We start from the raw sequence: 18,794 nt of genomic DNA, 5'->3' as shown, positions 1-18,794 counted from the left end.
CTATTGTTTCCGTTCTTCCTCCTGTGTAATTGTCGCATGTCTCTGCCCTTTGCGCTCTATGTAGGGTGACCAACCGTCCGTAAATTTCACGGACAGTCCGTAATTTCGGCCGTCTGTCCGTTGTCCGTGAAGGATTCTTTAACGGACGCCATTTGTCCGTAATTTTAACCTCCCTGCTTGACTCCGATGCTGTTGAGGTCGGTGTAACAGACTCCGATGCAGCACCAAAGCTCAGATACCCAGCAGCATTGGAGAGGCCCAGCGGGATGGCAACCCTCACACCTTCCGCCCTTGATGAGCTGTTAAGAGGTGCTTGAAGGTGACTGAGAGGGAGGGGTGCAGCTTCAGGCACAGGGGCATCTATTCAGATGCAAACAGCCCTGAATGTGTCATGTCTCTGCAATTTAGAGGGGCCTCACACATTCCCTTTCTGCCCAGGGCCCCAAACATCCTAGAACCGGCCCTGATTACCGGGAGGCATAAGCAAACCTCCGTTCTTCAAACATGCAGTCTATAGTGTAATAAAATAAAGAAATGGCACAATCGCACCCACACTGATTAACAAAGTATGGAGGACAATCAGTTAAATGAGTTCTCTTGGAGTATCTCCTTTAAGTACTGTACATCAAAGTGGGGGATGGCAAAACTAACATTTTGGAAAGAGAGCCTGTCTTCTCGTTGTCTTGTCCAGGAGGGGGTGAGGAGCCCTACCCCACCCTGGAAGAGACCAAGATGATACTAAAATACTGCATGCCCCCCCCCTAGGCCCACCCTGGCGGATCCTGTTTCCCCTCCTGTGATGGCTCCTGCCCCCCCCAGTGATGGCTCCTGTCCCCTCATGTGGTGGCTCCTGTCCCACCCGCCTGTGATGGCTCCTGTCCCCCCTGTGGTGGATCCTGTCTCCGCCCTGGGTGGCTTCTGTCCCAGTTCTGGAATGGCTCCTGCAGCGAGGGTGAAGTTCTTGACGGGCCTCTTCTCAAAAAGGCTCAGCTCAAAATTAATATGAAAAGGTGGGCGAGTGAGTAAGTGAAGGGATGGGTGGATGGCTGGATGAATTAGTGTAAGGGTGAATGGATGAATGAAAGATTGAATAGATGGATAATGAGAGAGGATGGATGGATTGATGAGTGAGTGGAAGGATGGATGAGAGAAAAGGTAAATAGCTGGATGTATGGGTGGAAGGGTAGCTGGATGGGTAAAAGGGTGGATGGATGAGTGAAAGGATGGATGAGTGAAAAGGTGGATGATGAGTGAGTAGGTGGATGGATGAGTGAAATGATGGATGGATTGATGAATTGATAAGTGCAAGGGTGAATGGATGGACGGATGAGTGAAAGGGTGGATGTAAGGATGGATGAGTGAGTGAAAGGGAGGGTAGATGGACAAAAGGATGAATATATGAGTGAAGGAGTGAAAGGATAAATGGATGAGAGAAAGGATGGATGAGTGATAAGGTCAATGGATGGATTCATGAGTGGCTGAGTAGATGGATGGATGGGTGGATGGAAGGACGATGGCTAAGTGAAAGGGTCGATGGAGAGAGAAAGGGAGGATGGATGGATGGATGACTGAAAGGGTGGACGGGTGGAAGGATGAGTGACTGGGTGGATGGATGGATGAGTAAGTGAAAGGATGGCTGGATGGGTGAAAGGATAAATGGCTGGATGGATGAGTGAATGGATGGATGGGTCGAAGAGTGGATGGATGAGTGTACAGATGGATAGGGTGAAAGGGTGGATGGATGGCTAATGGATAGATGAGTGAAAGGATGGATGAGTGAAATGATAGATGGAAGGATGGATGATGAATAGGTTTGCAAATGGTTGAATATGTTTGGATGTGGCTGTTACTTATATACTATTGTGCGACCTCCTCTGATGGGTCTGTAAAACTTACCTATTGTCCTGAAGTTTTGTCCGGAATTTTGACCTCCTGTCCTGAATTTGTGTCCTGAATTTTGACCCTTTGTCCTGAATTTTTACACTCACCGTCCTGAATTTGCACCAATGCCAGTTGGTCACCCTAGCTCTATGACTGTCTCTCCCTGTCAGTAGGTCTCTGTGTTATTACTGCCTCTTTACTCTGTTCTTTCTGCAGTGCGGCTGTCTCTTGTCTACGCACTCCTTACTACATGCCTTTATCCCGTCTTTGTCTTGTCTTCTCTGTGCTGCGTGGCTGTCTCTGCACGCCCTGCCTTCATCTCTCCCTCGGGTCTCCGGGACATCAGCAGCTCAGCTCCGCCTCTCCCTTCTCTGCACGAACTCTTGGATTCATATTTTCTTGGTGTTTTTCCAACTATTAAGGAAAAAAATCGCCCTGGTGTGCTGCGGCCAGTGATGGAGCCGTCCCGGGGCCCCTCCCTCCCCGCCTTCCTCCAGCACAGCGCTGTTATAAGGAGAGAGAGCTTCCAGTCACTTCACCTCACACTGCAGCCTCGGCTCCAGCCAAGCACACACGCACGGCTGTGTCCAGAACTTTGGGCTTCTCGCAAGTGGTGCCCAAGGCCGGCTTTCGTGGCAATCTCTAACCTCAGAGTGCCCCTAGCGGGACATCCGGCTGCCCATCAGAGTCCGGTGAAGTACAGGGCCCTCCCTCTGAGGAGGTCAAGGAAGGACACCGTCCGACCCATCCTTCATGGTGCAGATCCGAGAAGGACTGGCTCCGCTACTTAACATAGATAACTGGGAAGGACTACATGCTGGCCCTGGTCCCTGAGCCTACTGCCGCGTTGGATCCCGGCATAGAACGGCTGGCTCTTTAGGACCAAGTGCAGGGAAGTTTTGGGGCTGCATCTCCTGCTGATTTCGGGGAGGGCTGGACCCGTCCCCTGCTTCCCTCCTGGTGTCCCCGAAATTCCAGGCCTGTAGGTCTGATACATCAAGACTCATCTAACCCATTTCTTCTCTTAAAAAGTGTTTCCCCCTGCCTTGTCTCCAACTTTTCCACTAATGCCCTTCATCCTCTGACAATTACGTCATTTGGTCTTCCTTCTCACTTCACCCCCTTTACTCGGTGCTACCACTTAGGGCATCTTTGAGGCCTTTTGTCCACTTGGTGCACTTTATTTATTTTTCCTACCCAGAGCAGGAGTGTGGAAGATGCCGCCTTTGCCCCCTCTTGCGCTGCTGTTCCTTCTTGCCACTCTGTCCCTTGTCAGCCCCCTCCCTGAAGCCGGCTGCCCAGACAGGTGTGACCCAACATTGTGCGGCCCCAGCCCGGCTCCTGAGGTCTGTGAGTCCGGGGAGACGGTACTGCACTGCAGCTGCTGCCTGCTGTGTGCTGTCGGAGAGGGCGGTCGGTGCGGCTCGGGGCCAAACGGAGAGGCCCCGAAGCCGTGCGCGTCTGGGCTTCGATGCTCCTTTCCGGGCTTGCGGAGGAGACTGGCACACACCAGCGGGCGGTGTCTGTGTGCCTCCAGCGAGCCTGTGTGCGGAAGCGACGGGAAGACTTACAGCAACCCCTGCCGGCTGAAGGAGGCGAGCAAGGGCGCGGAGCTGAGACAGGAGCCGGCGGTGATCCTCATCCAGCGGGGAGCCTGCGGGCACGGTAAGGAGCAGCCGCACGCGCGTGGGTGAGCCTCCAGACAAGACGTCACCAGGGCAGACCCAATCACGTGCAGCTCAGTGCATCAACTGAAGCGTGCACACAACTCAATCACTACAGGGCTGTGCTGTGAGTAGGATTCAGCTCCACACAATATCAAGCCGAGAGTTACATACAGGGCAGCACACATACAGCTACACCACAAGCGAACACGAAATTAAACACAAATACATCATGTACATAAATGCAAAGGTAGTAGTGGTAATACAGGGTTGCACATCCATTTAGAACACTATTAAATGTGGGTATTTGTCTAACACATAAATGTAGTAATTAATACTATGGTGCTAGCAGATGTAGGACACCCTACTACCAATGGTGCCAAAAAGTAGGGTTGATGAACATGCCCATCACTTCACATATAAAGATACCGCAGCACTAAAAAAATAGTGGTACAAAGTAATACATGTTGTCCATTAAATCACAATGGGAAGATGTTTGTTCCATGCTTGTTTATTTTCCAGTTTTTTTCTGAAACACCAGTTGGTACATCCAACGTCACACAGGTAGAGCTAACATGTGTTCGGTCACATACATGACTTCTTCAAGGCTCTGATCATAGTCAATATTTTCTAGAAATAATTCGTCAAAGATCCTCAATAAGAGGCTGCCCAGACCGCAAAGAAGCTATTCACATAGGCAAGAAAAAGTTCCACTAATCTAGTAGTTGAGATGATAGTTTTCCACAAATCATCAATGTAAGACGTCACAACTCCTATAAATCGAGGCTTGTGGTTGGCGATAGTAACACAACCATCAAGAAGAGCATAACTGGTTAACAAGAGGTAAAAATGTCGTGGCAGCCAACGCACTAAGGGGGTCATTAGTATGGGGGCGTACTTTGTCCGCCCGCCATACCCCCGGGAAACAGGACCGCCCGCAATGCATGCGGCGGTCCCGCATCTACGTTTAGGATGCGCCCACCACACTGGCGGGCGCATCTCGCATTCATGACATTGTGGCGGGCGGTGCTTTCAGCACTGCCCGCCGCAATGCCACAAAAGCAAGTTGTGCCTTTCAATGCACAACGTGACAGGTACTGCGCGGTGCCTGCCACGTTGTACATTGAAATGCAGGGGGGTACCATAGCTACCCCCCATGTGCACCCCTCACCCCCAGAATCCCCGGGGGCCCGCTACGGGCCCCCAATGTGGAAGACCGCCTGCCTTTCCGTGGCGGCAAGGCAACACCCCCTGGCATCATAATATGGATTGCGGTGTCTACCAGACACCGCCACCATATTAACTGCTTTTCCGCCCGGTAGGCAATCGGGCGGATTGCCTACCGGCGGAAAACCAGCAGACGGTCTTTCCGTCCGCTGGGGTCCCCCGCCATAGTAATATGGCGGGGGGAATTGGCAAGTGGGCGGGAGGAAATGTCAGGCGGATCGCCCCGCCATGTGGGCGGTGGCTATCCGCCCGTCACACTAATTCGAGAACCAGTATCCCGGTACCGATAACCCAGCCAGTTCCTACAAATACGGAACAAATTACCATTTCTATCATATTTGTCAGAACTGGCTGGGTCATTGGTACCGGGAATCTTGTTCTTGAACTAAGTATGTTGGCTGCCAGGACATTTTTACCTCTTGTTAACAGGCTATGCTATACTTTTATTATACAGTAAAAGGTTGAATCGTAAATATGATGCAACAGAGCTTAACACAACCATGAGCACACCTTAACACAAATCAAGACACAGCCAAACAATGATAACATCCTGAGTCTATTTTCAAAACGGGGTACAGAGTTCCTCAGGTACAGGAAGAAGAGAGATGTGGACCAGGCGGAGACCCAGTCGGTCGCCAATTGGTTGTGGAAAGAGGTATACAGGGAGGGCCAGGGAAGTGCCCTTTGCGGAACTAGAGCTCTCACACACCCAGCAAGCTAGGTGTCATGCTTCATCATATGAGCACTGCCCCTCGTCAAGTCGGCGCTGCAATCCTTGACGGGCTCCCGGAACCGGGGCTCTTTAACGGGGATCTTTTGTTCCTGCCGATTGTGCTTGGGGGTGAGGGGCCTAGTGGAATAGATGTAGCAGAAAATGGAGATATTTAAAAAGGGTTAGTCAGTCCTAATCATGTATTTATTCTAAAGGTAGACTTCCCTGTTAAAATAAGTGTAGAGTGGCTAAGTCGTAGAATTTAAGGTGTCCAGACGTATAGCTCTACTCTAAAAGATCGACATGTTTCTTGCCATAAAATGTCTGGAGGATCAAGGCAATTCTTCAGGATCATAACACTGTCTACATAAAAGTGGTAATGTGGACTCTACATACCACGTCCTAGGTTGCTGCCCTGTGGAGATAAAGTGACAACATGAAGACGGGAAATAAATTTATAAACATCATCTCTTTATCTAGTACATTATTGGTCAAGGGTGGTGTTGTATAAATCACCAAGCAAACGTGTACAGTAAAACATGGTAAAAAGTGTATTATGGTTAAAACCAGTGAGGGGGGGGGGGATGGGTGTGTTGTGAAGTAGATCACTAGCTACTAACGTTGTGGCTAGTGGAACTCTCAAGGACAAGCAGGGGTACACTCACCTAGTAATTTGACTAGAAGTGCTAGCAACGGTACTGGCGGTTACAAAGGACACCTGTTGGGTCCTACATTAAGAACGGTATACAAGAAAAAATGAAACTTAAGAAGAAGGTAAAATCACTTGGTCAAAATGACGTAAACTGTCAAGATTACACGGAGCATATCGATGCGTAATAGCATAGCCATAAAACAAAATGCCCATCATGACCACAGCATTAGTATGGACTCAGTGAGCCCGGAGATCAAAAAGCTAAAGTCTGTAATGACTCGTCGTTCCCAGCGAGAACGAGGGAGAACGATGTAGCGTGGCATACCGATAGATGAAAGATTGCACTCACCAGACGTCAGTAGACGTAATTCCGTCGACCTACCCAAAACCGCCAGGGACCGGGGTGGTGAAGTGCTTCTGCCGCTACACGTAATTATAGTGTAACTGATAATGACGTATCAGTAGTGCGCCGTTGTATGGCGCGATGACGTCAACCGTTGCTAGGCGATGGCCTGGGACGCTCTAGGTAACGGAGACGTGGGGGCGTGACAGGGTGTAACAACGCCGTCAATAGAGGCGTGGTGTGTTACTTAGCAACATGAACGTGTGTGTCACGCCGCAGATAGTTGGAGGGAGGAGACCGTCTCTGGAACGTGGATGGTGTCAGGGGGAGACGCGCAAAATCCAGAGCGCCAATTTACACATGGTTAGTGTAAATTTCACCCAATACAGTCTACGTAGTGGAGACATGTGTTCACCAACGATGTATATGTTGGGTCTGCCGTGGGGGTGAACCTAGTGCATGTTCACGGGACAACTGACTAATTTCAATCCATATACCCAGTATGGTGGTTAAGTCAGGTATGGCAGTTATGTTATAACATAGAGGTAGAACAGTTATAACAAATTGGTGAATTCGTATTCAGTGGTAATTCAAAGGCCTGTGTGTCATGATGTTGAAATAGCTGTACCCCATGAGCGTAATATGTAATCATGGTATAGAGCTCCAAGGGATGTCATCATTAAGGCCTAAAGTGTCACAAGAGAGTCTATGCACCCACCTCTGTTCAATCCTGAATAGAGAAGCTTTGGAAATCTGTGTGTGGGATTCTAGTATAATCCAATGTAATGACTCAGGGGAGTGATGTGACTCTAAGAAATGTCTGTACATGTCTACACAAGGCCAAAACATGATTACAATTCAGCACAAATCAATACTGGTCAGCGCGTGAGCATAACAGAACAGAAAGACAAACAATCAAATCATCAGTATAGCTGAACACAAACCAAAGCATGAAACAAAGCTTGAGACAAGGTCGAGCCATGAGTGGAACTCTTTTCAAGAACAATGCATAAGAATAACAGCACAGGCTAGGTCGTTCTGTATACTTAATGAATTATTGGCTTTCAGGTAAACGCCAATCTGTTGTTGTCACTACTTTTTTTTATCCACATTAAGCCCTATCTTTTCATAGTCCTACAGGGCCTTACCATTTCAACTCTTCTTTAGGCAGAGAAGTCTTTAGCTGTCTCCCAGGGGCTTGCTTCATTTATAAAGAGAGGTGCCAAAGGTTAGCCCCCCTCATCCATAGGTTATTGTGTCATTCACATCATGATCAACCTAGGTTTATCATCCATTGCATGTTTAGAATTATCACCGCTGACCTATTGAGGCCTTCCTCTTCATGGGCATGTTGTCATTTCATTGGGGCAGTAGGTTTGCAGCATGTGCTGTTGTAGATCACATGCTGTGCTCACTTCCCCTAGGGAGAGATGTTTTCATTTGCTCTTCAGTGTTTTGCCAGGACGTGTAAGAGGCGCACAGAAAGCTCTAGCTCTTCTACCGGGGAGGGAGTGATACAAGCCCTGGTCTCTTATGGGTGCTCTGTTACTGTCCAGTACCCGCTCCTGTGTGGTGCCGGAGCTTTCCACCTCTGGCGAGGCAGGCTCTGGCACCTTTCAATCAATGTGCACGGGCTAGATCTTGAAAAATCAAATTTGGGACTGGTGGTCAGACATAGATGTAGGAATACGAACTGGAGAGATACCACGCGCACAGAAGAACTATAAGACAGCACCTATTAACACAGTAAATGAGTGTGCTCAGTGCATGGAAATAGAACCAATGTCACATCGATCAATGATGGTTGTTTCAGTCGTTAAGTAATTTGCTTAATTTCACCACATTTTCACTAACATGGAGCTCTCAAGTAGCCACATAACATGCATTAGTGGATTGTTCAGTACTGGTTTTTACTTCCCATTTTGGTACTTGTAGCTTTGTTTTATATTATAAATGGCTATGGCTATATGGATGCTTTGGGAGCATACATCGATGGAAGGACAAAGCTGTAGGCTGAACGTATGTGCTGATGGAGGGATAAGTATGTATGTGTGAGTGAGTTAGTGAATAGACAGATCAGAAGGTGAATTAAAAGTAGATGAACAGCCCATATATCCATCAATGCAGCCAGTACTTTATCACTCACTCATCCACATATGGACCCATTAATCCATCCATGCATTTATTTGTTTACTCATGCACTTATCCATTAATTTATCCTTCAGTTCACTCATCATTACATCCTTGCTTTCCGTCATTGACTGATTTAGCCTTTTGTGCACTCACTTGATTTCAACCATTGAACCATTCTTGTATTCCTTCATCCATATGATCGCAGACATAAAGTCGACAGTCACTGAAAAGCACTTTTATTTATCAATAAAAGCTAAACTAATAGGCTTTGTCAAAAGCTAGTTCCACTCTCAACCATTGTTTATGTACTCACTTAACATCTTTTGTCTAACCCACGCTAATGGCATCCAAATTCTACTCAATTTCAGGGGTTTAAACTGTGTATTTCTAATTACCCCATAGACATTCTTTATTGCCAACTAAACACCGGGCAACCATGAAATATGTCAAATTAAATCCAGGCAAGACAGAAATGAAATCTTCTAAAGGTCCACGAAACCTGTGAAATGACAATTCGTGGCCTGTAACTGTGTATTTCTGAGCTTTTGACTTTAACAGTCAGGACTTCTGGCCCCCTTATTGACACAAACTGTTGCTTAATAGCACCAATGACTACCATAGAGAAAAATTTAAGATCCAACGTTTAAAGAAAATCTTTTTTTTCTAGCAGTACACACATCTGATGTTATGGAATCCTCATGCGTGGAATACATGTTGTGACTAGTTTTTGAATGTTTTGAAAGTGCACGCAAACTCTGGCAACCTGACTGCTGAAATTTTGTGCCGTGACTATACCAATATCGGTAACATATACCGAACTTTAACAGGGAAGAGCTCTGCACAAAATTCTCACCTAGTGGCTTATGAGAAGTCTTACAATCTTGTGCCCTGACAAAGTCCCTATGTTGTGGGACGAAACACGTTGTCTGTGTCCCTGTTCATTCATTTAAAAGTGGAAGTAAAGACATGAGGAATAAACATCAAGAATATATGTGTCTCATGATGTTTTTTGGACTTTTTTACAAAGGGACGGTGCACCAAAGGAAAAGTCTTTTCAAATATTCCAATTGTTGTTCTTTTATTCTCATTCAACTCTCAGAAAAATCAGACTCAGCCAACGCGTTTCGTTCTTTACGAACTTCGTCAGGGCTGTGAAAGAATATAAATAAAAACATACATATGTATAAAACACATCAAGTACAACATGAAACACAACAAACTACATTACTAATAGTACATATAAAAGTGACATTACTATATGCTTCCATACAAATAGTAGAAAAACCACGGAGAACATACAAAATAAATTTCACATATACATATATTACACGCAAACTTTATACAAAATTCTTTTGGAACATATTAGTCAGATACATATACACAACAAGAGTTAAAACTATCACAAGAAACACATATATATCCTGCCTAAGTATGTACATTGTCCAATGTTCTAAATAGAGAATTCCATTTAATGTTTAAAAAAATCTAGGAACCTGATCTGCAAGTGGGTTAATTGATTTAAGATAAAGAAAAGGGTCTTTGTAGATACCAAATAACAATGATTAAAGTGACTACCACTCTAATAGAGGAAAAAAGAAGAAAAATCTTTTGTTTATATTCCAATACTTACCATAGATTGTTTCTAAGGCACGACCTCCACAAATTTCAAAAGTGGTCGGCTTCCAAGTGGTATGTTTGTTCATATAAAATTGTATATAACCTAGTAAGTATGAATTTTTTTTTAAAAAGATTTTTGTTATAGCCTCATGTGGGCATGAAAGATCGTAATCAAATAGAAATGCGCGAATAACAAAGGCTTTTCATAAGAAAGCGAAAGGCACCTTACCTCTCCAAGTAGCCGAAAGGTGTTAGTATAAATACGATCATAAGTGCGTCACCGGCTAGTTCAAATATCAGTTGGACTCTTAGTTCAGTCCATATGTATCATAGGTAAAAATAGAACAACCCTGTTGTTGTATATTTAGGCCCAATGTACAGGCTCCATTTTTCTAAAAAACAACACAAAACGAAAAATGTCATGGATGTCCATTCTTAATCTTATTTTGTTTCACAAACATCCATTCTTAATCACATTTCCAGATGTAAATGTTCCAACCCAATATTGATGGATGCGACAGCTTATATCTCCCATTATATATTTGTCCATAGCCTAAGACGCGATATTATCATATAGCAAATCTGTCAATTAGACACAACAGAGACCGAAACCAGGATTCTAAAACTTTTCACGCAACGGTAATATACAACAAGTTGTGAACCGTAAGTATTCCCATTTTACATTGAACAGCTTTAATTAGTTCCTACTTAGTTAAACTTAAAAAGACGGAGCCGTCACGTAATATGCGCCATGAAAAACAAACGACCAACAAAATGTCTTTATCAATTGACATTTAGTGGTCCTTGGTCGCCTTACATCGTTTATAACCACAGGATTGTATTGAGGCGATGTCCACGATAGTACTATAAGCAACGCCAAAATCAACCAGTTAACGTAGAAAAATCCCTTAAATTTTCATCCCTAGCCCCAAAGAAATATCACGTCAGTATGTCACTTTCTCAACCCACCAAACGATTCCCATCTTACCTTTCGAAACGGGCGCTTTCTCAGGTTACCGGCGAAACCATGCCCCATAGGTCGAACGTCTTAAGTAGGCCCAACCCACATGTCACGTGACGGATCACGGTAGTATTGAAATAGCTACTACGATACTAGAGCTGAATTTCCAACCTATGGGCGCCATTTTGGAATGGTGTACGGGTGTCATGTGTACAACATCTAATCTCAACTAAAACCGAGGTTCATCCGTATATATTGTTTATAAAAATATACGAAATTAAATTCTATTAACAAAAGGATGCACCCGTCACGTGACGGGTCGCGGAAGTATTTTGATCGCTATTACAATACCTTGGCTGAATTTCCAACCTATGTGCGCCATTTTGGAATGGTGTACCGGTGTAATGTGTGCAATGTCTAATCTCACATAGAAACGAGGCGCATTCGTATATATTGTTTTTAAAATTATACGCAATTAGATTCTATTGCCAGAACAATGCATCCGTCTCGGTATATTTGGATACGTAATCAATAACCAATACGAAAAACCATCAAATATCAAAAAATAGGGGGGGTCTGGGGGGGGTCCCCAAATAACAAAGCGACACGTAAAAATGACATACGGTTTGTGAGACTAGTAAGAATAATGGTACGTTGGTAATAACCAAGTAAACATAGCGTTCAAATCTAGGCTAAATACGAAGGCCATTTTTTAAAAAAATTTAAGAGCGAAAAGTGTATGGGCTAGAATTGATTTGAGCAAAATGACATTAAAGCCTTTCCTAATAAGTACACAATCTTTGCAAAGAAAAATAACATGCAACAGTTACTGGTGTCTATGTGATTTGAATTTATATTGGACAACTATCTTATTGAACATACAATTAACTTTTATGAAATCGATTGTGTAATTTAAAACAGAGCTGAACTGGGTATTCAATCACATAGACACCAGTAACTGTTGCATGTTATTTTTCTTTGCAAAGATTGTGTACTTATTAGGAAAGGCTTTAATGTCATTTTGCTCAAATCAATTCTAGCCCATACACTTTTCGCTCTTAAATTTTTTTAAAAAATGGCCTTCGTATTTAGCCTAGATTTGAACGCTATGTTTACTTGGTTATTACCAACGTACCATTATTCTTACTAGTCTCACAAACCGTATGTAATTTTTACGTGTCGCTTTGTTATTTGGGGACCCCCCCTCCCCCCCCGGCCCCCCCCTATTTTTTGATATTTGATGGTTTTTCGTATTGGTTATTGATTACGTATCCAAATATACCGAGACGGATGCATTGTTCTGGCAATAGAATCTAATTGCGTATAATTTTAAAAACAATATATACGAATGCGCCTCGTTTCTATGTGAGATTAGACATTGCACACATTACACCGGTACACCATTCCAAAATGGCGCACATAGGTTGGAAATTCAGCCAAAGTATTGTAATAGCGATCAAAATACTTCCGCGACCCGTCACGTGACGGGTGCATCCTTTTGTTAATAGAATTTAATTTCGTATATTTTTATAAACAATATATACGGATGAACCTCGGTTTTAGTTGAGATTAGATGTTGTACACATGACACCCGTACACCATTCCAAAATGGCGCCCATAGGTTGGAAATTCAGCTCTAGTATCGTAGTAGCTATTTCAATACTACCGTGATCCGTCACGTGACATGAGGGTTGGGCCTACTTAAGACGTTCGACCTATGGGGCATGGTTTCGCCGGTAACCTGAGAAAGCGCCCGTTTCGAAAGGTAAGATGGGAATCGTTTGGTGGGTTGAGAAAGTGACATACTGACGTGATATTTCTTTGGGGCTAGGGATGAAAATTTAAGGGATTTTTCTACGTTAACTGGTTGATTTTGGCGTTGCTTATAGTACTATCGTGGACATCGCCTCAATACAATCCTGTGGTTATAAACGATGTAAGGCGACCAAGGACCACTAAATGTCAATTGATAAAGACATTTTGTTGGTCGTTTGTTTTTCATGGCGCATATTACGTGACGGCTCCGTCTTTTTAAGTTTAACTAAGTAGGAACTAATTAAAGCTGTTCAATGTAAAATGGGAATACTTACGGTTCACAACTTGTTGTATATTACCGTTGCGTGAAAAGTTTTAGAATCCTGGTTTCGGTCTCTGTTGTGTCTAATTGACAGATTTGCTATATGATAATATCGCGTCTTAGGCTATGGACAAATATATAATGGGAGATATAAGCTGTCGCATCCATCAATATTGGGTTGGAACATTTACATCTGGAAATGTGATTAAGAATGGATGTTTGTGAAACAAAATAAGATTAAGAATGGACATCCATGACATTTTTCGTTTTGTGTTGTTTTTTAGAAAAATGGAGCCTGTACATTGGGCCTAAATATACAACAACAGGGTTGTTCTATTTTTACCTATGATACATATGGACTGAACTAAGAGTCCAACTGATATTTGAACTAGCCGGTGACGCACTTATGATCGTATTTATACTAACACCTTTCGGCTACTTGGAGAGGTAAGGTGCCTTTCGCTTTCTTATGAAAAGCCTTTGTTATTCGCGCATTTCTATTTGATTACGATCTTTCATGCCCACATGAGGCTATAACAAAAATCTTTTTTTTAAAAAATTCATTCTTACTAGGTTATATACAATTTTATATGAACAAACATACCACTTGGAAGCCGACCACTTTTGAAATTTGTGGAGGTCGTGCCTTAGAAACAATCTATGGTAAGAATTGGCATATAAACAAAATATTTTTCTTCTTTTTTCCTCTATTAGAGTGGTAGTCACTTTAATCATTGTTATTTGGTATCTACAAAGACCCTTTTCTTTATCTTAAATCAATTAACCCACTTGCAGATCAGGTTCCTAGATTTTTTTAAACATTAAATGGAATTCTCTATTTAGAACATTGGACAATGTACATACTTAGGCAGGATATATATGTGTTTCTTGTGATAGTTTTAACTCTTGTTGTGTATATGTATCTGACTAATATGTTCCAAAAGAATTTTGTATAAAATTTGTGTGTAATATATGTATATGTGAAATTTATTTTGTATGTTCTCCGTGGTTTTTCTACTATTTGTATGGAAGCATATAGTAATGTCACTTTTATATGTACTATTAGTAATGTAGTTTGTTGTGTTTCATGTTGTACTTGATGTGTTTTATACATATGTATGTTTTTATTTATATTCTTTCACAGCCCTGACGAAGTTCGTAAAGAACGAAACGCGTTGGCTGAGTCTGATTTTTCTGAGAGTTGAATGAGAATAAAAGAACAACAATTGGAATATTTGAAAAGACTTTTCCTTTGGTGCACCGTCCCTTTGTAAAAGAGTTTGTATATCTGGTTTTCCAGTAGAGCACAAGTACGGCCTGCTCTGGACGTGTTTTTGCACCTATCAAGAAATTGTGTATTGATTTGGGATTTGGTGTGCTTAACATTGGTCAGCCGTACGGTTTTTTTGTCTATGTTTTTTGGACTTGATGACTAACTATTTTTTGTAACTCTGTATGTAGATTCTTTTTGGGCTATTAGGTCCAGTGTTAAATGTTTCCTGTAGACTCATAGTAAAACTGGGGTACTTCTTCTGCTTGTGATTTTCCTAAGTTAAAGAAAATCTACCCTCTTTTGCACATAGCACAGTTCGTACATTGATACACCCATACTAAATTTTTCTTACACCATCAGTTTGGGTTCCCCTTATTGTAAAAAATGACCTCTGTATATCATGATGGCATTTTGTCATGTTTGCACTCCTCCCATAAGTCAGGCGGCCCTAATTTGTGCCAAGACATTCCTCCAATGTACTAGTACCGACAATACAGCTAGTATGCCACTAACAGTATTTTACCATGGGTGCTTATAATTCCAAGAATTACCCCCAATGTGCTGCCCATATTTTGTCACAGGTATCTGTCAAGCTATAAATTGCCTCAACTATGCCAGCACCATTATTTTACAACAGGCTGGCTCTATAAGACAGGAATTACCTTTAGCATGTCAGGGTCTAAGACAGGTTTGCAAGCATAACACCATGTTCTCACATTCAATTAAATTCACTCACACACAAAATCGCTCACATATACTCTTACCCACAAGCAAGCAAACACGCAGCATACATTTAAATGCATTTTTACTTACCATAGCTGCGAACAAAGGTCCATTCCAGGTAATTGTGCTCCTTTTTTATTACACTATTAGTGACTAATGAAATATTACTCACTAATAGTATAGTGAACAATGAACAAAAAATAAAGAGCTTAGAGTCACCCCTGTGTTTCTGGCACTGATTTTACCACCTTTGAGGCCACGGGTCGCAAAGGCAGTGCCAGGTGTCCCAGAGGGCAAGCTAGGGGTCACAGCTTGAACCCCTGGTGACCCCTAAATGACCTCCATGGGTGGGGCTGACAACATCAGCCTCAACGTAAGTATTCAGTTGTAAGGGTGTTGGGTGGTACCAAAAGTGTGCAAAGTTAGTTGGTGCACATAAAAAATGTAGCTCAAAGTCAGGAGCTGTTAGCACCAATCCCCCCCCCCCCCCCACACCCCATATTCAAACGAGAGTGTCAATATTTCCCATGGTTGCTTGCAGGCCCAATTCAATTTCATCATACAGGACCATAATCTTTTGAAGAAGTGCTGGGCCAGACGTATTAAGCTATTCATGAATAAGTACAAGAACCCAGGCAGAACAACTATCTTAGCCATGGCCAGCGGCAGCTTTATCCATCTGACAACATGATCTTCCAGCTTAGTAACAGCAGTATCCTAGTTCTCCCATAGTACCATTTCGATATCTCTACCAACATGGATCTTGAGTTAATTAAGTGACCCAATGCGCCACCTCAAAGGGTATTTGGGAGTACACACAGGTGAAGGCTGGGTAGGTGGAAACACAACTGTTTCAGACCAATTGATAGAAATGCCTGTCAGTCAATCAAATCTAAGAAACTAGTGAGTTGTTAATGAGATGTTGGTCGCAGGATCTCTAAAGAAAAGCGTGATGTCATCAGTGTACAAAGATACAATAAGGCTACAGGCTGTGAAGCTGAGGTCTCCGTGTGAATGATGTTGCCTTGGTCTGCAGCCAGTGGCTCTATTATAACCGCGAATAATGAGAGAGATAGAGGGAAGCTCTGCCTAGTCCCTCTAGATATAGGTATGGAATCCGAGATTAACCCATTCTGCCTCATAAGTGGGAAAGGTTTTTTCTGTACTGTAGCCAAATCCAACCAATTAAGTTCTAACTGAATTAAAGTTGCTGCAATAGTGCATAAAGGGTACTGCTACTTCTGCGTATCAAATGCCTACGTGGCATCTAGGAAGACAGCTTCTGCAGTCAGCTTAGGTTATTATAATTCATGAAGCACAGCAGATATTTCGCAGAGATTGAGGACCATAGATCGCTGTGGTATAAGTCCTGAACTGTCTGGCCGTATCAGGTTCTATAGGATGGGCAGTATTCTATTCGCTATCTGCATTTTGTTGTTTGTATTTATAATTGAGGGCGGGTGAAAAGGTTTCCATCGCTCAGTGGGTGTACCCTGTTTCAAGAGGCTGATGATCAAGGCCTCAAGGAGCGAGGGTGGGAGGGCACCTGTTCATCTACACTACTCCATGGTGAGCATGTGGTGAGAAGGAGTAAAGTCCCCGAGCTACCCCCTTAAACATGGTTAAATTGGTACTCCCTGATAGACATGTTTAACTTATCTACAAGTCACTAGCATATGGTGTAGAAAATGCACCCAGAGCCTAGAGTTGAATGTCACCTGTGGACTGAACCACCTATTGTGCCATCAACAGAGTGGACCTGTAAAGCATGGCTTCTGGCTTACCATGTGTGGTTTGACTGTCAGTAGCCTAAAAACCTGCTTTTAAATCTGTCAAGATAACCCTTTTTCATGAGTGGGAAACCCTGTTATTAAATATTAATAAGTCACCCCAAACCACACCTTGGTGCCTACAAGGCAGGGTACCAATGGCTCTATTATGTAAAGGGCACATTTTCCCTGTTTGCGCTCGGCGCACCTTAAAACGGGTTGCACCGGGCGCTAACAGGAAAAAAAGTGCACTCCATTACATGGAATGCGCTGCCCCCAGGGCAGCCGCAAACTTGCGCTTCACTGGGGGGCAATGCGTTCATGTGAAAAACGAAGCGGATGCTTTGAAGCCGCTCCATGTTTCACTGTGCAGGCGGCAACCCGTCTGCAGTTTTAAGGGGAATTAGAGCCTTCACCCCTTCCACATAGCTGCCATCAGGGGGCCCACTGATAGTGCACTTTCAGTGCGCCTCCCTACAGCTTCTTTACCTCTGTTCCCGCATCTATAATACAGCGCGGGCACAGAGGCAAAGGGATTCCCTTATTTGCATGGGGCCATGCCCCCATGCAAATGGGGAATGCCCTTTGAAGATAGCGCTGGTGCTATTGGTATTACAAAAGGGGACACAGAGCGTCTGCAGCCCCTTCACTAATACCATAGTGCCCTGGGGGCGCGCAAACCGTGCTCACACTCCGGTTGCACCCCCAGGGCACTTCCATAATATGGCCCCATGAATTTAAAAGTGGAACAAGTGTGAAATTAAAGTTTGCATGTTCCTCTAGTGACTAGCCCCCAAAAGCTATTATCACTGACAGAGCTGTAGCTTAATCATAGGAAATGTCAAAGCACAGATTATTCATTTTAATCTGTAACCTTTGACAGGAATCGTCAACAAAAGTTATTCAGATAATATTTTAAAATATATACCTTATTGATTTTGAAATATATCGTTAAACAACAACACGCAAAAACCGTTGCAGTGATGCCCAACTCTTCCCCACCATCCCCCAAACGGACTGGTGGCTCATATCACCAAGGACAGATGTTTTTCAAATGCAGGTAGAGATACAGCAGGTCATGGCCAGCCAATTCCAAATATCCACGTCACCAATCCTTCTGTCCCTTCCCCCACCTACCCCCACCCATTATCCACCTCTTGACTACCTTACCCTATTCTCCTATGGAGCATCCCTCCCACACACTCTCAGATTTCCTTGGCCAGGCTAACCTTCATACGCTAATTTCTCTTGCATATCACACACTTTCCACTCGCAGGCCCAGTCCTGTAATTGTGGGCTCAATGCACGCCTAAGAAGTAAGATCTAAGGTTCTCCACAACCGCAGTAATATCACCGGGACTCGGTTCACCATATAGGCACTCTAATAGCTGTCTCTAGCTGAGCTTTTACCCCCTTCCAGAATGTGAGTTCTTGGGGCTCTCCCACAACATACCAAATATCATTTTTTATATTTATTAAAAAACACATTTAGTAGTAAAGTCGGATTTTTAAGATATATATTTACGAAAATAAACTTTTAGAGAGGTACCTTTTAGCTCCCTGAACCTCCAGTTGGCTAATTAGCATTGACCTATTGACGGCTGCTCTGCCAGTGTTTGACCTTAATGAGGAGTGAAAATGATGTCCCAGAGCTGAAACAATGGCCTGGGTGTGGCGAAGTGTGTTTCCTCCCCTTGTAGGAAGGCCAGTTAGGGTGCGCCCAGAAAATTCATTAACATGTAATGTAATGGGCCTGCCTTTT

The 18,794-nt window shown here is 43.6% G+C and overlaps 1 protein-coding gene across 1 annotated transcript in view; it reads left to right on the top strand.

Annotated features, from left to right (window-relative positions):
- Window positions 1–2,201: 2,201 nt before the first annotated feature.
- Window positions 2,202–18,794, top strand: part of HTRA1 (HtrA serine peptidase 1) — a 271,899-nt gene continuing 255,306 nt past the window's right edge. Inside the window, exon 1 of the mRNA XM_085602427.1 lies at window positions 2,202–3,546. Coding sequence (XP_085458553.1) covers window positions 3,099–3,546 — 448 coding nt within the window. The 5' untranslated portion in view covers window positions 2,202–3,098. The remainder of the gene's footprint in view (window positions 3,547–18,794) is intronic.

The sequence above is a fragment of the Triturus cristatus genome, chromosome 1_2, assembly GCF_964204655.1.
Source record: "Triturus cristatus chromosome 1_2, aTriCri1.1, whole genome shotgun sequence".
In the NCBI taxonomy this organism is placed as follows: domain Eukaryota; kingdom Metazoa; phylum Chordata; class Amphibia; order Caudata; family Salamandridae; genus Triturus; species Triturus cristatus.
The sequence above is the reverse complement of the archived record's forward strand: the minus strand, read 5'-3'. Positions and strand labels throughout refer to the sequence as shown.